This window comes from Stigmatopora argus, chromosome 10 (assembly GCF_051989625.1).
Source record: "Stigmatopora argus isolate UIUO_Sarg chromosome 10, RoL_Sarg_1.0, whole genome shotgun sequence".
Lineage (NCBI taxonomy): Eukaryota > Metazoa > Chordata > Actinopteri > Syngnathiformes > Syngnathidae > Stigmatopora > Stigmatopora argus.
The window spans coordinates 17,493,846-17,508,934 of NC_135396.1; the positions used below are offsets into that span (position 1 = coordinate 17,493,846).

Here is a 15,089-nt window from a genome sequence, read left to right on the forward strand (position 1 = left end):
TTCCTGACTTTTTCAAGTCAGGGATTTGCTTTTTCAGATCCATGCTGAGCTCCTTTGATTTTCCCATTGTAGCGTTTGCATCCAATGAGCCCTATTTAAATGGCCCCAGAGAAGTCACCAGCTGTATTCACTCATAATCACTCACAAGAAGTTAAGAGGCCATGCTATGAAGCTCATTTCACTGACACAACTTTCTAAGTCACCAAAATTGCTCATTCGTGTTCCTGTATGTATATTTTTGACCCAGCAGATTTGATCACTTTTTCTGTTAACCCATAATAAAGTCATAAAAGAACCAAACTTCATGAATGTTTTTTGTGACAAAGAAGTGTCTGTTCCAATCACTATCAGAGAAAAATCAGAGTTGTAGAAATAACTGGAAACTCAAGAGAGCCATGACATTATGTTCTTCACAAGTGTATGTAAACTTTTGACCGCAACTGTATATATACATAGACATATACATATACACACACATAAGTGAGGGGGGTTGGTAAAATAGGCTTCCTTTCATGTCACCATGTGATTTATTCCATTGTGGGATCCAAGAAATGCGCACATTGAAGGCACAGTGGCATTGATCCTTGCTAAAATGAAAACGTGACTGACATATGTTAGGGGCTAGCCAGAAAGCACTGGCGAAACTGGGCTTTGGTTCATGACGGCAACAGTTGGTGTTTGATACCTACCTAAAACCAAAACTTAAAAAAATCAGACTAATAGCTAACTTTTTATCTTGCACCCATGTTTTGGTCTTATTTTTAAACTGTTTTCAGGTATTTAGAAGGAAATCATCAAAATGAGCTTACAGCAGATTAAAATTATTTTGACAAATGGCAACAGTCTAACTTAGTGTAGAAAAGTTAAGGGGGTCTGAATACTTTCATCACCCACTGTAAGTACCAATGGCAGTTTTATTTGTGGGAGGTATAAGTTCTAATGTTTTTTTCTGTGCATAGAAGAAGAAAATCAATTAAGAAAAGCAGCCACTCAGGAAGAAAATGAGCAACGCACTGAGCCTGATTCATGGTAAGCTCTTCTCCCCATCTTTCAATTTCTCTTGAAAATTATTCTCTTTACTCTTCTCTTGAAAGGAAAAAAAAATATCACAACGAATGACAGGGTGGACGAGTAGTTAGCACATCCCCTCACAGTTCAGAGATCAAGGGTTCAATCCCAGGTTTTGATCTTGTGTGGAGTTTGCATGTACTTGCTGGGCTTGCGTAGGTTTTCTCTGGGTACTCCAGTTTCCTTCCACATACCCAAGACATGCATGGCAGGCTGTTTGTTCCTATGTGTGAGTGTGAATGGTTGTCCATCTCCTTGTGCCTTGAGGTTGCTTGGCTGCGCCCTACCAAACGGTGCGTTTTATACAGTGGGGGGCCGTGCATTTCACACCTAGGCCTTCAGTAGTGCTATGTGTGAATCAATCCAACCCTCAATAAGTATTTTATGGCTATAAAACCTTTAATGCAGCTATAGCTGCGACACATATAAAAAAGAATCAATAATAACCTAAAAAAATGAAATATTATTTAGGAAAATTGACATATTTTACTCACCCAAAATTATTTTTATTTATACACAAAATCCATCCTCCTTTCCTCAAGAAGATTTCAATTACTCTGTCGTACAGATTACACGTGCGTTTCAGGTCCATCAAGAAGTTCTTTTCTATCGCCATCAAAGCTAACGCTGACAGTCGAGTCTGTCCTGTTGTATTTCTGGCATAAGTTTTGATTCAATTTCGGGCTGAAAATGTCCGTTCGACAGAAGCAGTGGACACGGGTTGCTGTCAAACCCACTAAAGTGTACAGCCGCCCCATGCTCTCACTCAGATTTCACTCACTTTCAAGGAAGTCAAGGAGATCAGTGGGAGATTTTCCTGTAAAATCATCCATGGCATGCATTACAATCAGTTCTGTTCTTAGCCGAGGCAGATCGAATAGTGCTCCGTGGCTCTGCGTTAAGCTGGTGAAGGCTGCATGTGGGAAAGTTTTCTGGTATTCCCGAAACTTCTGCGGGTCGAGGTGGGAGAGAAACATCAGTCTTTCGTGGTCTTGAAATCTGGTCCGTGTCTGGCAAATAATATTGTCCAGAATCCTGTCGTGGAGTCGGTGGTAGTGCGCTCGGGAATCTTGCGCTTGACCTCTTAGTGCGCTTGGAGCACCCGCACTGCGTTCAGTGGCCTCGTAGATTTCCTCATATCGCTTCCTCTCGCGTTCAACGGTGTCACAAAACTCCTTTACTCTTGCAAGACAAAACTGTAAATCCAGTTTGTTGTTCTATAGTATTGAAAAAAGCACATCTGAATGCTCAAAAATGCCATTAAATGTGTAAAGCAAAAAAACAAAATTCAAAATCAGCTAGATGTGCTTTAAATCCATCAGCACACCGCACAGACTCCTCCTCATCGTAGTTTACACAGTCTATCAAACTTTTTAAGATTTCCCTATTTTTCTTTGCCTTTTCGTTGTGGCGCTCCGTTTCCCTGCGCACTTGCTCGCTGAACTGTAACTCCACTCGGGTTTCCCCAAAAGTTTTGGAGAGCACCGTTGCTTGTAAGTGTCCGGCAGTGCTTTGCTGTCTCGTTGCTGCTTTGGTTAAACAAGTCCAATTTGGAAATCCAGTGTTGCTCCAAACACCATGTCGATCGGTGGCAAATAACAAGCACTCTCAGCCATACAATTTGCAGTGTTCCTCAGAGCCCGTGAGCCAGGGGTAGCGCTCGTAGTTAGCGAACTGAAAGTGGCGGACAAACCCTTTTCCCGGTTGTAACAGACTTGCTAGCTTTGGAGTTGACTGCCCTTTCTTAATGATGTCCATTTTTTTCTGGAAAACTCCATCTGGAAAATGGCTTTGTCAGCAAATCTGCAACCAAATCCATTTTTTTCCTCCGTCGGCATTTGTGGGTGGAGTTTGCGAGCTTCAGCTCGCTTACTCTGGCTTTGGCCCGCCTACTCTATCACTAGCCAATCATAGTTGGTGAAAGGATGACGTATCCCTACGCCTGCGAGAAGGCAATGACGTATCCCTACGCCTGCAAGAAGGCCTTGGTGTCACCAAATTAAATTCTGATTGGTTAAAACAACAGTCTTATCAACGCTTGTTTAATGCAGCAGAGCCTGTAGAACTAACTGATTGTGAAAGCCTTGAGGCAGATTTCTGACCCTCGCAACAAATAATGGCTGAAATGTGATTGGTTAAATGATTCAATATGAAAACACACATCTGGAAGCAGTGCAACCAGGGGGAAAGCAATGAAAGGAAGCTGACAGACAATTTGGAATTATTAAGTATTCATGGACAAAACATAATTAACATCAGTCTGTGATTCAGATATTTCTTAGGCCAGCAGAGAAGGCCCTGACGGCACACCAATGGTTTTACAGGTGTGAAAATACGGTACTTGTGTGACTACTTATTTATGAGACTACTTATTTACGTGACTACACTGGTATCTCGACATACGAGAGCCCCGATATACGAGCAATTTGAGATACAAGTAAAATTTTGAGCAGATATTTATCTTGAGATGCGAGACATTTTGATGTACGAGCAGAGAGCGGACACGAGAGGCTGCTCATAAGAACATCATGGGCACTGTCCCTCTCCCCGCAACTTCCTCGTGTAATGTCCCTCTGGTCGCAACTCCCTCGTGTAATGTCTACGAGCACTGGGCGGAGCGTTGCATTTGTTTCAGTGTTTTTTTACCGTTAGTGTATGCGAATGGCGGAACGATCTCTAATAATAATAATAAATAAACCCTTATACTGCTTCTCGTTGGCAAGTGGTCATGCGTTATCCTATTGAGAGGACATATGTGGGCATTATTTCGGAATATTTTGAAGGGAATACAAAAGCAAACAATCCTCGAAAGGTTCATCTGAAAGTCAGGGTGGAGGCGGAGCAAATAGAGCCAACCCGGGAGAAGAAAGGTATCAAAATTTAAAACAAAAATTGGATTAAGTTTAGTTTAAAGTTATATTAAACTTATTTTTGAGTCTGTCTGCATCGTAATACAAGTTCATTTACTGTATTTTCACGACTATAAGGCGCTCTAAAAAGTCTTAAATTTTCTCCAAAATAGACAGTGCGCCTTATAATGCGGAGCGCCGTGTGTGAGCTCTAAAGCCTGACTGAGCACTTCTTGCCGACACGCTTCTTATGTAGAGAGCACGCGGACGTGGGTGGGGTCAGACGCTAAAGGCACGCCCCTACAAGGTACCCGTATATAGTGTGGGCATGTGTTTATTGCAAAACAATTTCGGTTTGGTTTGTAAATGAATATGAATAATACAAATAGACACGCTTACAAAGCTCAGTTCAAACTTCAAGCCTTCAATTATGCAGGGGCATAGAGCAGCCGCGAGGGAATTTTAGATCAACGAATCCAATTTTGATTTCCGCGTGTCCATCTCACAGCAGCGGTAAAAAAACAAGTCAAGAAAATGAACTCTTAGCTTGCCGTCATTCCGGGAGGCTTAACTAAAGCGCCGGGCTAGTTACGCCACTATTTGCGAATGGATTGTGGCCGCTTGGACAAACGTGTCTGCTTGCACTGTTGTTAAAGGCACTAACAACAGATGCTTGAAAACCGCTGGACATCGGCATCAACACAGCTTTACCAAGGGTGGCAGCCAGCGCCGGACTAGTTACGCCACTATTTGCAAATGGATTATGGCCGCTTGGACAAACGTGTCTGCTTGCACTGTTGTTAAAGGCACTAACAACAGATGCTTGAAAACCGCTGGACATCGGCATCAACACAGCTTTACCAAGGGTGGCAGCCAGCGCCGGACTAGTTATGCCACTATTTGCAAATGGATTATGGCCGCTTGGACAAACGTGTCTGCTTGCACTGTTGTTAAAGGCACTAACAACAGATGCTTTAAAACCGCTGGACATCGGCATCAACACAGCTTTACGAAGGGTGGCAGGCAGCGCCGGGCTAGTTACGCCACTATTTTCGAATGGATTGTGGCCGCTTGGACGAACGTGTCTGGTTGCACTGTTGTTCAAGCTTTTGCCAAAGTCGGCATCATTTCTGTGGAGCCACATGGCAATGACAGTGACTCTAACAACGAAGAGAGGGAACCCGGCATTTTTGATGAATCATTTGGACAATTGTTCAATTCGGACACAGAAAATGAGGATTTTGATGGATTTGTGGGTGATGATTGATCAAAAAACGTGAGTACATTGTAAAATGGCTAAATAAACTATAACCGAACTCAGTTTTGCTTCCGTTGTCTTTTTAAAAACGTGTTTTTAGCGTGTGTCCATATGTTTAAGCTGGTGTATGTTTTGCCATGCCTGGCTGCGCCTTTAAATGCGGTGCGTCTTGTGTATGTGTCAAATACAGAAATAGCACTCGTTACTGACATTGGGTCTTTAAATGTGGTGCGCCATATAGTCGTGGAAATACGGTAAATTTGTTTATGTTATGTTACGAGCGCGTTGCCGTGAAATAAGTCCCCCCCTCGCCCCTCTCTCTGTCACTCTCTCTCTTCCGTGAAATCCATCTAATTTTAGAACTATTAAACACATTTTAGTAATATTAAACCTTATAAATTATTTGGAATGTGAGAGGAAACTGGACTACCCGGAGAAAACCCTCAAGGCCGGGGAGAACATGCAAACTTCACAAAATTCCGAAGCTGGGATTGAACTGTGAGGTTGACGTGGTAACCACTGGGACACCCTATGTGGCAGATACCATTTAACATTTGAGGTTGTTGGCATATATACTTGCATATATATTTAACATTAATATATACAAAGAAACCTCATTCAATCATTTCCTGAACGCTTATCCTCACAAGGGTCGTGAGGGGTTGGGGTCTGTCCCAGCTAACTATGGGCACCAGGCAGGGGGCACCCTGAATTGGTAGCCAGCCATTTGCAGGGCACAAGGAGACGGACAACCATTCACGCTCACGCTCATACCTAGGGGCAATATAGTGTTCAACCACCCTAACATGCATGTTTTTGGAATGAGGGAGGATACAGGAGTACCTGGAGAAAACCCTCCGAAGCTCATGGTGAACATGCAAACTCTACCTACTCAACCCACCTCGGATCGAAAATAATTTACATAATGTTGTCACAATGGTTGAACACATTTGGTCTCAAATGCACAAGACAGGGCCAAAGTCTGTTTGAGGACAAAGGTTTACTGACCTCGAGATGAACACAGGCCTGCTCAAGGAAATAACACAAAATACCTGATTCCAAAACCGTGGACAGGGCAGGAAAAAAGAAACAAAGGATAATCGTCTTGGCTTAGCTTCCAACGCAAAGTACACACTGGCAAAGAACATTGAAACCGAGGTGATGACACTCAGGTCATTAGGAGAGGAAAGCTGCCATAGTGACTACAGATAAAACTCGGGAACCTAACAAAATAAAACAGGATATTACATAAATAAAGGCCGCTGACCGAGACATGTAAAAAATGTCAAAAAATTATAAAATCATTTCACAATTATTGAATTCATATTCTTTATTCATCGTATCATATTTAATTGTTTTGTTTATTTATAAACTCAATTTTCCAACATCTTTAGAATTGATGGTACATGCGTACATTCAACGGATCTTTGCATCATCTCACTGCTAGTGAAAAGTTGAGAATTTTTCTCTCAGGCTCTCAACATGGTTCTTACTCATTTGCTGATTTGAGCCAATTTTGCAGTATGCAATGCTACTGCACTCCAATAACATCCTTGTTCCAGAATGCTTTTTGTGCTGTGGCCTCGGCTGAAATAAATTTTACTAAATGAAGGCCTCTACTCGTGATGTGACCATTCACACTCACACTGCAATCTAGGGGAAATTGAGTGTTCAACCGGCCTTCTGTGCATGTTTTTGGGATGTGGGAGGAAACTGTAGTACCCAGAGAAAACCCACGCTAGGGGAGAACATGTCAACTCCACAGATCGAAACCCACTTAGGATTGAACCCTCAATTTCAGAACTGTGAGACTGATGCGTTAAACACGCTCATCTTTAAAGAAACATGTTTTTGAATATACTTCTAACGTGATTCATAAAAGTCAATATTTTTATTCTCTGTTATCTACTAATAGGGATAGTGTTGACCAAAACTAAACGCCCGGCAATAGTGTCCATTAAACCTGTACTTTTTTTTTTCCATTGTACACAATTACTTGGTACATTATTACGAAATCAAATTTTGGAATCAAAATGTAGTGTAAAAGTTAAATGATTGTATTATAGAATTAAGTCAATTGCTGTCAACAGTCCTGACTATGAAATACCGTATTTACTCTCATATGCAGTGGGGCAAATAAGTATTTAGTCAACCACCAATTGTGCAAGTTATCCTAATTGAAAAGATTAGAGAGGCCTGTAATTGTCAACATGGGTAAACCTCAACCATGAGAGACAATGTGGGAAAAAATCCAGAAAATCACAGTTTAATTTTAAAGAATTTATTTGCAAATCATGCTGGAAAATAAGTATTTGGTCAATACCAAAAGTTCATCTCAATACTTTGTTATGTACCCTTTGTTGGCAATAACGGAGGCCAAACGTTTTCTGTAACTCTTCACAAGCTTTTCACACACTGATGCTGGTATTGTGGCCCATTCCTCCATGCAGATCTCCTCTAGAGCAGTGATGTTTTGGGGCTGTCGTTGGGCAACGGCACGGACTTTCAACTTCCTCCACAGATTTTCTATGAGGTTGAGATCTGGAAACTGGCTAGGCCACTCCAGGACCTTGAAATGCTTCTTATGAAGCCACTCCTTTGTTGCCCTGGCTGTGTGTTCGGGATCATTGTCATGCTGCAAGACCCAGCCACGTCTCATCTTCAATGTCCTCGCTGATGGAAGGAGATTTTCACTCAAAATCTCTCGATACATGGCCCAATTCATTCTTTCCTTTCCACAGATCAGTCGTCCTGGTCCCTTTGCAGAAAAACGGCCCCAAAGCATGATGTTTCCACCCCCATGATTCACAGTGGGTATGGTGTTCTTCGTATGCAATTCAGTATTTTGGTTTCATCTGACCATAATACATTCTCCCATTCCTCTTCTGGATCATCCAAATGCTCTATAGCGAACTGCAGACGGGCTTGGATGTGTACTGGCTTCAGCAGGGGAACACGTCTGGCAGTGCAGGATTTGAGTCCCTGGCGGCACATTGTGTTAATGATAGTAGCCTTTGTTACTGTGGTCCCAGCTCCCTGTAGGTCATTCACTAGGTCTCCCGTGTGGTTCTGAGATTTTTGCTCACCGTCCTTGTTATCATTTTGACGCCACGGTGTGAGATCTTGCATGGAGCCCCAGAACGAGGGAGATTATCAGTGGTTTTGTATGTCTTCCATTTTCTAATTGCTCCCACAGTTGATTTCTTTACACCAAGCGTTTTACCGATTGCAGATTGAGTCTTCACAGCCTGATGCAGGTCTACATTTTTGTCTCTGGTGTCCTTCGACAGCTCTTTTGTCTTGGCCATAGTGGAGTTTGGAGTGTGAGAGACTGAGGTTGTGGACAGGTGTCTTTTATACCGATGCGTTAAACCAGATGCTATTAATACAGGTAACGAGTGGAGACCTCGTTAGAAGTTAGACCTCTTTGACAGCCAGAAATCTTGCTTGTTTGTAGGTGACCAAATACTTGTTTTCCACTCTAATTTGCAAATAAATTCTTTAAAATCAAACAAGGTGAATTTCAGTTTTTTTCCACATTCTAGCCATGTTGACAATTACAGGCCTCTCTAATCTTTTTAAGTATGAGAACTTGCACAATTGGTGGTTGACTAAATACTTATTTGCCCCACTGTAAGCCGCTTTTGTCGGAAAACAAATGATGACTGAATCGAGGGTACAGCTTATATGCACATAAAAACACGAAACGCGCAAAACTGCAAGTTGACGGCGCCATGACATGATGGCGTCACGACAAAATGGTGCCGTGCCATCATGGCCCTGCGATGTCATGACACAAGACAATGCGGTTGATACGGTCATTTATTTAAAAATAAAGAAAAGATCAACAGATAAAACGCTAAACAAAATGTATTTTGAGGTCTGAATATAATTCAAGGAAAAAATAAACCGTATCTTGCATAAAATGTGAAAAAACCCACGTTCCCGTCACTGCTCGCTCAGGGCATGGCCATCTTACCGTTGTTAAACGTGCTCAGACTGGCCAGACGCGAGTACACTTACTTGTATCTGCTATTGCTCGCTCAGGGCGACGCCATTGGATTGGATTGGTTAACTTTATTCATCCCGTATTCGGGAAATTTCGTTGTGACAGTAGCAAGAAAAGGCATAGTTATAAGTTAGACAGTACAGTCGCAAAGGCCGCACAACAACAAAGCAAAAGCTAAAAGTACAAAGCAAATCAAAGTAAATGGAAAATGGAAACAAAAACTGGAACCACACACAGGAAGTCTTCCACAAGATGGGGAACTTCTGCAGACTGTGACCGAGGTAGCGAATATGCAGAGTCACTCTACCAAGCTTATCCGCACAGTTCCTCAGTAGTCTGGAGCTGAAGAAAACAGCAGCAGGGCAGACCTCCTCGACTCCGTTGCTGTTAAGCGCCGACAGCTCTTCCATCTTATCCCACGATGGAATGGTTGGTCAGAAGCGTTGCCTCCTCCCGGCACTTTTGTCCAGCTCCGAAACTCAGGCGGCACCAAGGTGTTGCTCCTTCTGCTGCGTATTGTAACAGCTAGTCCCGTGTGTGTGACAGCGTAGGCATGGCTGAATGGTTCCAAAAAAAGAAGTAGCCGTAAGAAGCCGGGCTAACAGAACAAGGAAAGTTGTAAAAACATTAAAGTAAAAAGTATAAAGTACAAAGTAAAGTAAAAAGGAATGTATTAAGAAATATTAAAATGTAATTAAAAAAAAGATAGAAGGGCTTTAAATCACGAAAAACATAAGTGTAGAGCTATTTCCACTGGCTCCTGCGTGAACGGCCCCATCTTGGAAATCTTACCGTCTTATAGATATATGGACATTAGAAGCATTTTCGCCACCCAAATCTTAAAATTCTGGGAAAAAATTGTATTTCATTAAAAAGCATCAGGTTCTCATCAAGATAGACTTATTTCTTTTTTTCAAGTTGAATAATTTGATATTTTGCTTTTACAAAGAACTTATGATATTGACCCTGATACTATGCTTTTGATTCATACAGTATCTCAGAAATACCATGTGTGATGATTTTTCTTCAGATTTTCCCTTCAAAGTACAGTAGTACCTCGAGATACGTGCTTAATGCTTACTGGGACTGAGCTCGTATTTCGATTTACTCGTAACTCAAACAAACGTTTCCCATAGAAATGAATTAATAACAAATTAATTCATTCCAACCCTCTGAAAAAACACCAAAAACAGGATTTGGATTGGAATTTTTATTTATTTGTTCCAATTCACCATCTATTAACAAAGTAACAAATAATGAGTGGTTTAATAGTACTAAAATTAGATGGATTTCGTGGAGGGCAGAGAGAGACGGACAGAGAGAGGGGGGAACTTTTTGCACGGCAACGCGCTCGTAACATAACATAAACAAATTTAAATCAACTTGGATTACGATGCAGACACACTCAAAAATAAATGTAATCTAACTTTACACGAAACTTAATTCTAATTTTGTTTTAAATTTTTATACCTTTCTTCTCCCGGATTGGGTCTATTTGACCCTCCTCCACCCCGACTTTCAGATGCAACCTATCAAGTGTTGTTTGCTTTTGCCTTCAAAATATTCCGAAAATGATGCACACAAATGTCCTCACAATAGGATAACACACGGCCACTTGCCAACTTGCCCGGAAAGTAGTACTCCTCTCGTTTTGACGAACAAGCACTGCCATTCACACTGACTAATGGGGGGGGGAAAACACTGCAACGCTCCGCCCAGTGCTCGTAGAGACATTACACGAGGGAGTTGCGGGGAGAGACATTACACGAGGGAGTTGCAAGGAGAGACATTACACGAGGGAGTTGCGGGGAGAGAGACGGTGCCCATTATGTTCTTATCAGCAGCCTCTCGCATCCGCTGTATGCTCATATTAAAATTTGTCTCGTATCTTAAGATAAATATTTGCTCAAAATTTTACTCGTATCTCAAATTGCTCGTATATCGGGGCACTCGTATGTCGAGGTATTACTGTAATACATGTGTACTGCCTTTTAAAACCATAAATATGTAGGTGCAAATTGTGAATCAGGGGGGGCGAGTAATACGTGAGAAATTGTAAAATTCAACAATTTTAAGGCAATTTTAAGGGTGCGGCTTATACACGCAGGCGGCTTATCTGCGAGTAAATACGGTAGGCTTTTTTTTCAAATAGCATACCATAATAACACCGAAACAACCCCTGTGCATTTGTCCGTTCTTGTTTGATAGTCTGTTTTCCGTTGAGTTAATTTTCCATTGAGTTAATTTTCCATACTTGTCCATGCCAATTGCCCCAAGGGCCCCCCTTCAGTTTGTTTTTTCTTTATGTTGCACTTTGTCGATTTTCCCTGGATTTTTGTAATTTGTGTTTCCTAAATCTTTTCCTGTGGGTATGCATCTTATACTTGCGTATCACAGACTACACCACTGGTCACAATGTCAGACATTCTTAAAATTGTGTTTTGTGTTTCAGATCATTCGATGGGCCACCATATCATCCCGACCATGGTGACCCTTATTGGTTGTGGCCTATTACATTCCAGCCAGCCTCCACCCTGATACAGCCAATTCAAATGTCAGCAATTTGTTGATCCCACCTTATTTCCAAGGAAAATACTTGGTATCAGAGTCAATAAATACACCATTTCTGTTTTACAATTGTTTGTTGATACACAATTCTAATTGTAAAAAGGAAATTAATTTTTATCTTTACCTTTTAATCCTGCTCTTGTCTTTGTTACATTCCCGTTTATGGTATTATATAATGTTTGTGATTAAGCATCCTCGGGTTGGGCATGTTTCATCCAAAACAAGTCTCTCTTTATATATAACAACCATTTGTTTTGTTTTTCTCAACCTACCGGTATATATTTTGCATCAAAACGCCAGCCATTTTCCTTGTAACTGAAATCCACTCACTTGTATTCAAATGAACGCCCACTTTGGGCAGAGGAAATGAAGGCTTTTAGAAATGGAGTCAGAACGAGAATCTCGCCTATTTTTTTTCTAGTCAATAAAGGGAACTGGTCATGGAAGCTTCAATAATGTCTTGCCTGTATTTTTGTTGACACTTGTCTCACCATTACTTTCAGAACAAAGAAAAGAACGCACATACCACAATATTATATATATATAAATGCATATATATATAAACATACATATATATATATAAACATATATATATAAACATACATATATATATATATATAAACATACATACATATATATATATATATATATATATATATATATATATATATATATATATACATATATATATATACATATATACATATATGTACATATATATACATACATATATACATATATGTACATATATATACATACATATATATACATACATACATATACACGTATATATACACGTATATATACAGATATATATACATATATATATACACATAAATATACATATATATACATATTTATATATATATATACATATATATATACATATATATATATATATATGTACATATTTATATATATGTATATGTACATATATATATATAATATACATACATATATATACATATATATACACATACACATACATATACACATATATACATATATATATATATATACATATACAGACGCTCCCCTACTTACGAACATTCAATTTACGAACAACGGTACATACGAACATGTCTGCAAATTGCGTTTAAGTCAAAAAATGGTCGTAAGTCCAATTATGTATTTTTTTCCGAGTAGTACTTCTTTCCGCCGCTAATACCGACGCCTGGCGCTGTGAGGGCTCAGCTCACCCAGCATCTACCTTCTTCGTTGCAATGCGGAAGTGCGTGAACGTATCTCCAGTGGGCAAAGAACCTTTTTCATTTGTATCATTAAATATCTCGTGCATCCATTATTGAATATGGTTGGTAAAAAGCGAAATGCTTCTATTGAGGGAGTTGCAAGGAAGATGCAAGCCATTTCATTTGAAACGAGTGGCAATAATAACGAAGCTTGATGCGGGTGAGAGTGGTGAGCGTTTCACGGGCATACAACAGAAAGATCGAGCAGCAGGACCCAAATATTGAACGTTGCACAAAGTTTGCAAATCAATTGAATGATGCCATACAGTGCTACCGCATCATTTATGATGAAAAAAAGAAGAAAACTGTGCAATCGTCGTTAGATCGCTTCTTTCGGCCAGTTTCTAGTAAATATCTCTCTCTCTAATGTATGTATACAGTACTGTATGTATTCTCCCCATTTTATTAAATGTTTTTTCAGTACAAACCAATGTGTGTTACTTATACAAGCCTTAAACATACAAATGAACGTATATAAACCTTCAATATACTTATATAGGCCTTAAACATAAATTATAAAACAAAATATAGCACTGAATCAACTTACAAACAAATTCAACTTATGAACAATCGCTCGGAACCTAACTCGTTCGTAAGTAGGGGAGCGTCTGTATATACATATATATATATATATATACATATATATACATATATATACATATATATACAGACGCTCCCCTACTTACGAACATTCAACTTACGAACAACGGTACATACGAACATGTCTGCAAATTGCGTTTAAGTCCAAAAATGTTCGCAAGTCCAATTTTGTATTTCGCGCCTTTTTCGGAGTAGTACTTCTTTCCGCCGCTAATACCGACGCCTGGCGCTGTGAGAGCTCAGCTCACCCAGCATCTACCTTCTTCTTCGTTGCAATGCGGAAGTGCGTGAATGTATCTCCAGTGTGCAAAGAACCTTTTTCATTTGTATCATTAAATATCTCATGCATCCAATATTGAATATGGTTGGTAAAAAGCTAAAGGCTTCTATTGAGGGAGTTGCAAGGAAGAGGCAAGCCATTTCATTTGAAACGAGTGGCAATAATAACGAAGCTTGATGCGCGTGAGAGTGGTGAGCGTTGCACTTTCAGTACCATTTATAAACAAAAAGATGAGCAGCAGGACCCAAATATTGAACGTTGCACAAAGTTTGCAAATCAATTGAATGATGCCCTACAGTGCTACCGCATCATTTATGATGAAAAAAAGAAGAAAACTGTGCAATCGTCATTAGGTCGCTTCTTTTGGCCAGTTTCTAATACATAAATCTCTCTCTCTCTCTACAGTACTGTACATATTCTCTCCATTTTATTAAATGTTTTTTTTTCAGTACAAACCAATGCGTGTTACTTATACAAGCCTTAAACATACAAATGCACTTATATAAACCTTCAATATACTTATATCGGCCTTAAACATAAATTATAATACAAAATATAGCACTAAATCAACTTACAAACAAATTCAACTTATGAACAATCGCTCGGAACCAATTGCGTTCGTAAGTAGGGGAGCGTCTGTACATACATATATATATACATACATATATATACACACACCTGCCTTGACGGCAGGCCAGGAGGGACAAACGGGCCGCTCCTGACAAATGAGCCGCTTTTTCAGATCCATGCTCAGCTCCTTTGACTTTCCCATTGTAGCGTTTGTGGGCGTTTGCATCCAATGAGCCCTATTTAAATGGCCTCAGACAAGTCACCAGCTGTAGTCACTCATTATCACTCAAGAAGTTAAGAGGCCATGCTATGAAGCTCATTTCACTGACAACTTTCTAAGTCACCAAAATTACTACTTCGTGTTGCTGTTACAATCGCGCCGCGTCGTCTAGACGTCCTAATGCCGAATGTGCATGACCGTTATCATCGTCCGGGGGCGTCCGCGCCAGCCCGTGAAGAGACGAGGGAGGAGCCGGTCCGGCGGGCGTTCGCGCCGGCCGGTGACGAGGCGTGGGAGTGGCCGGTCCGGTGGGCGTCCGCGCCGGCCGGTGACAAGGCGTGGGAGTGGCCGGTCCGGCGGGCATCCGCGCCGGCCGGTGACGAGGCGTGGGAGTGGTCGGTCCGGTGGGCGTCGGCA

General features: G+C 40.7%; 1 protein-coding gene across 5 annotated transcripts in view; it reads left to right on the forward strand.

The window, feature by feature from the left end:
* The window catches only part of cuedc1b (CUE domain containing 1b), a 65,871-nt gene extending 53,673 nt beyond the window's left edge, over positions 1 to 12,198 (forward strand). For 4 of the 5 annotated variants that reach the window (XM_077611984.1, XM_077611982.1, XM_077611985.1 and 1 more), the window contains 2 exons: positions 960 to 1,029; positions 11,637 to 12,198. In XM_077611984.1, the coding sequence (XP_077468110.1) occupies positions 960 to 1,029; position 11,637 (71 nt within the window). In that variant the 3' untranslated portion in view covers positions 11,638 to 12,198. The remainder of the gene's footprint in view (positions 1 to 959; positions 1,030 to 11,636) is intronic. The other variant, XM_077611986.1, reaches the window with a different exon arrangement.
* Positions 12,199 to 15,089: the final 2,891 nt, after the last annotated feature.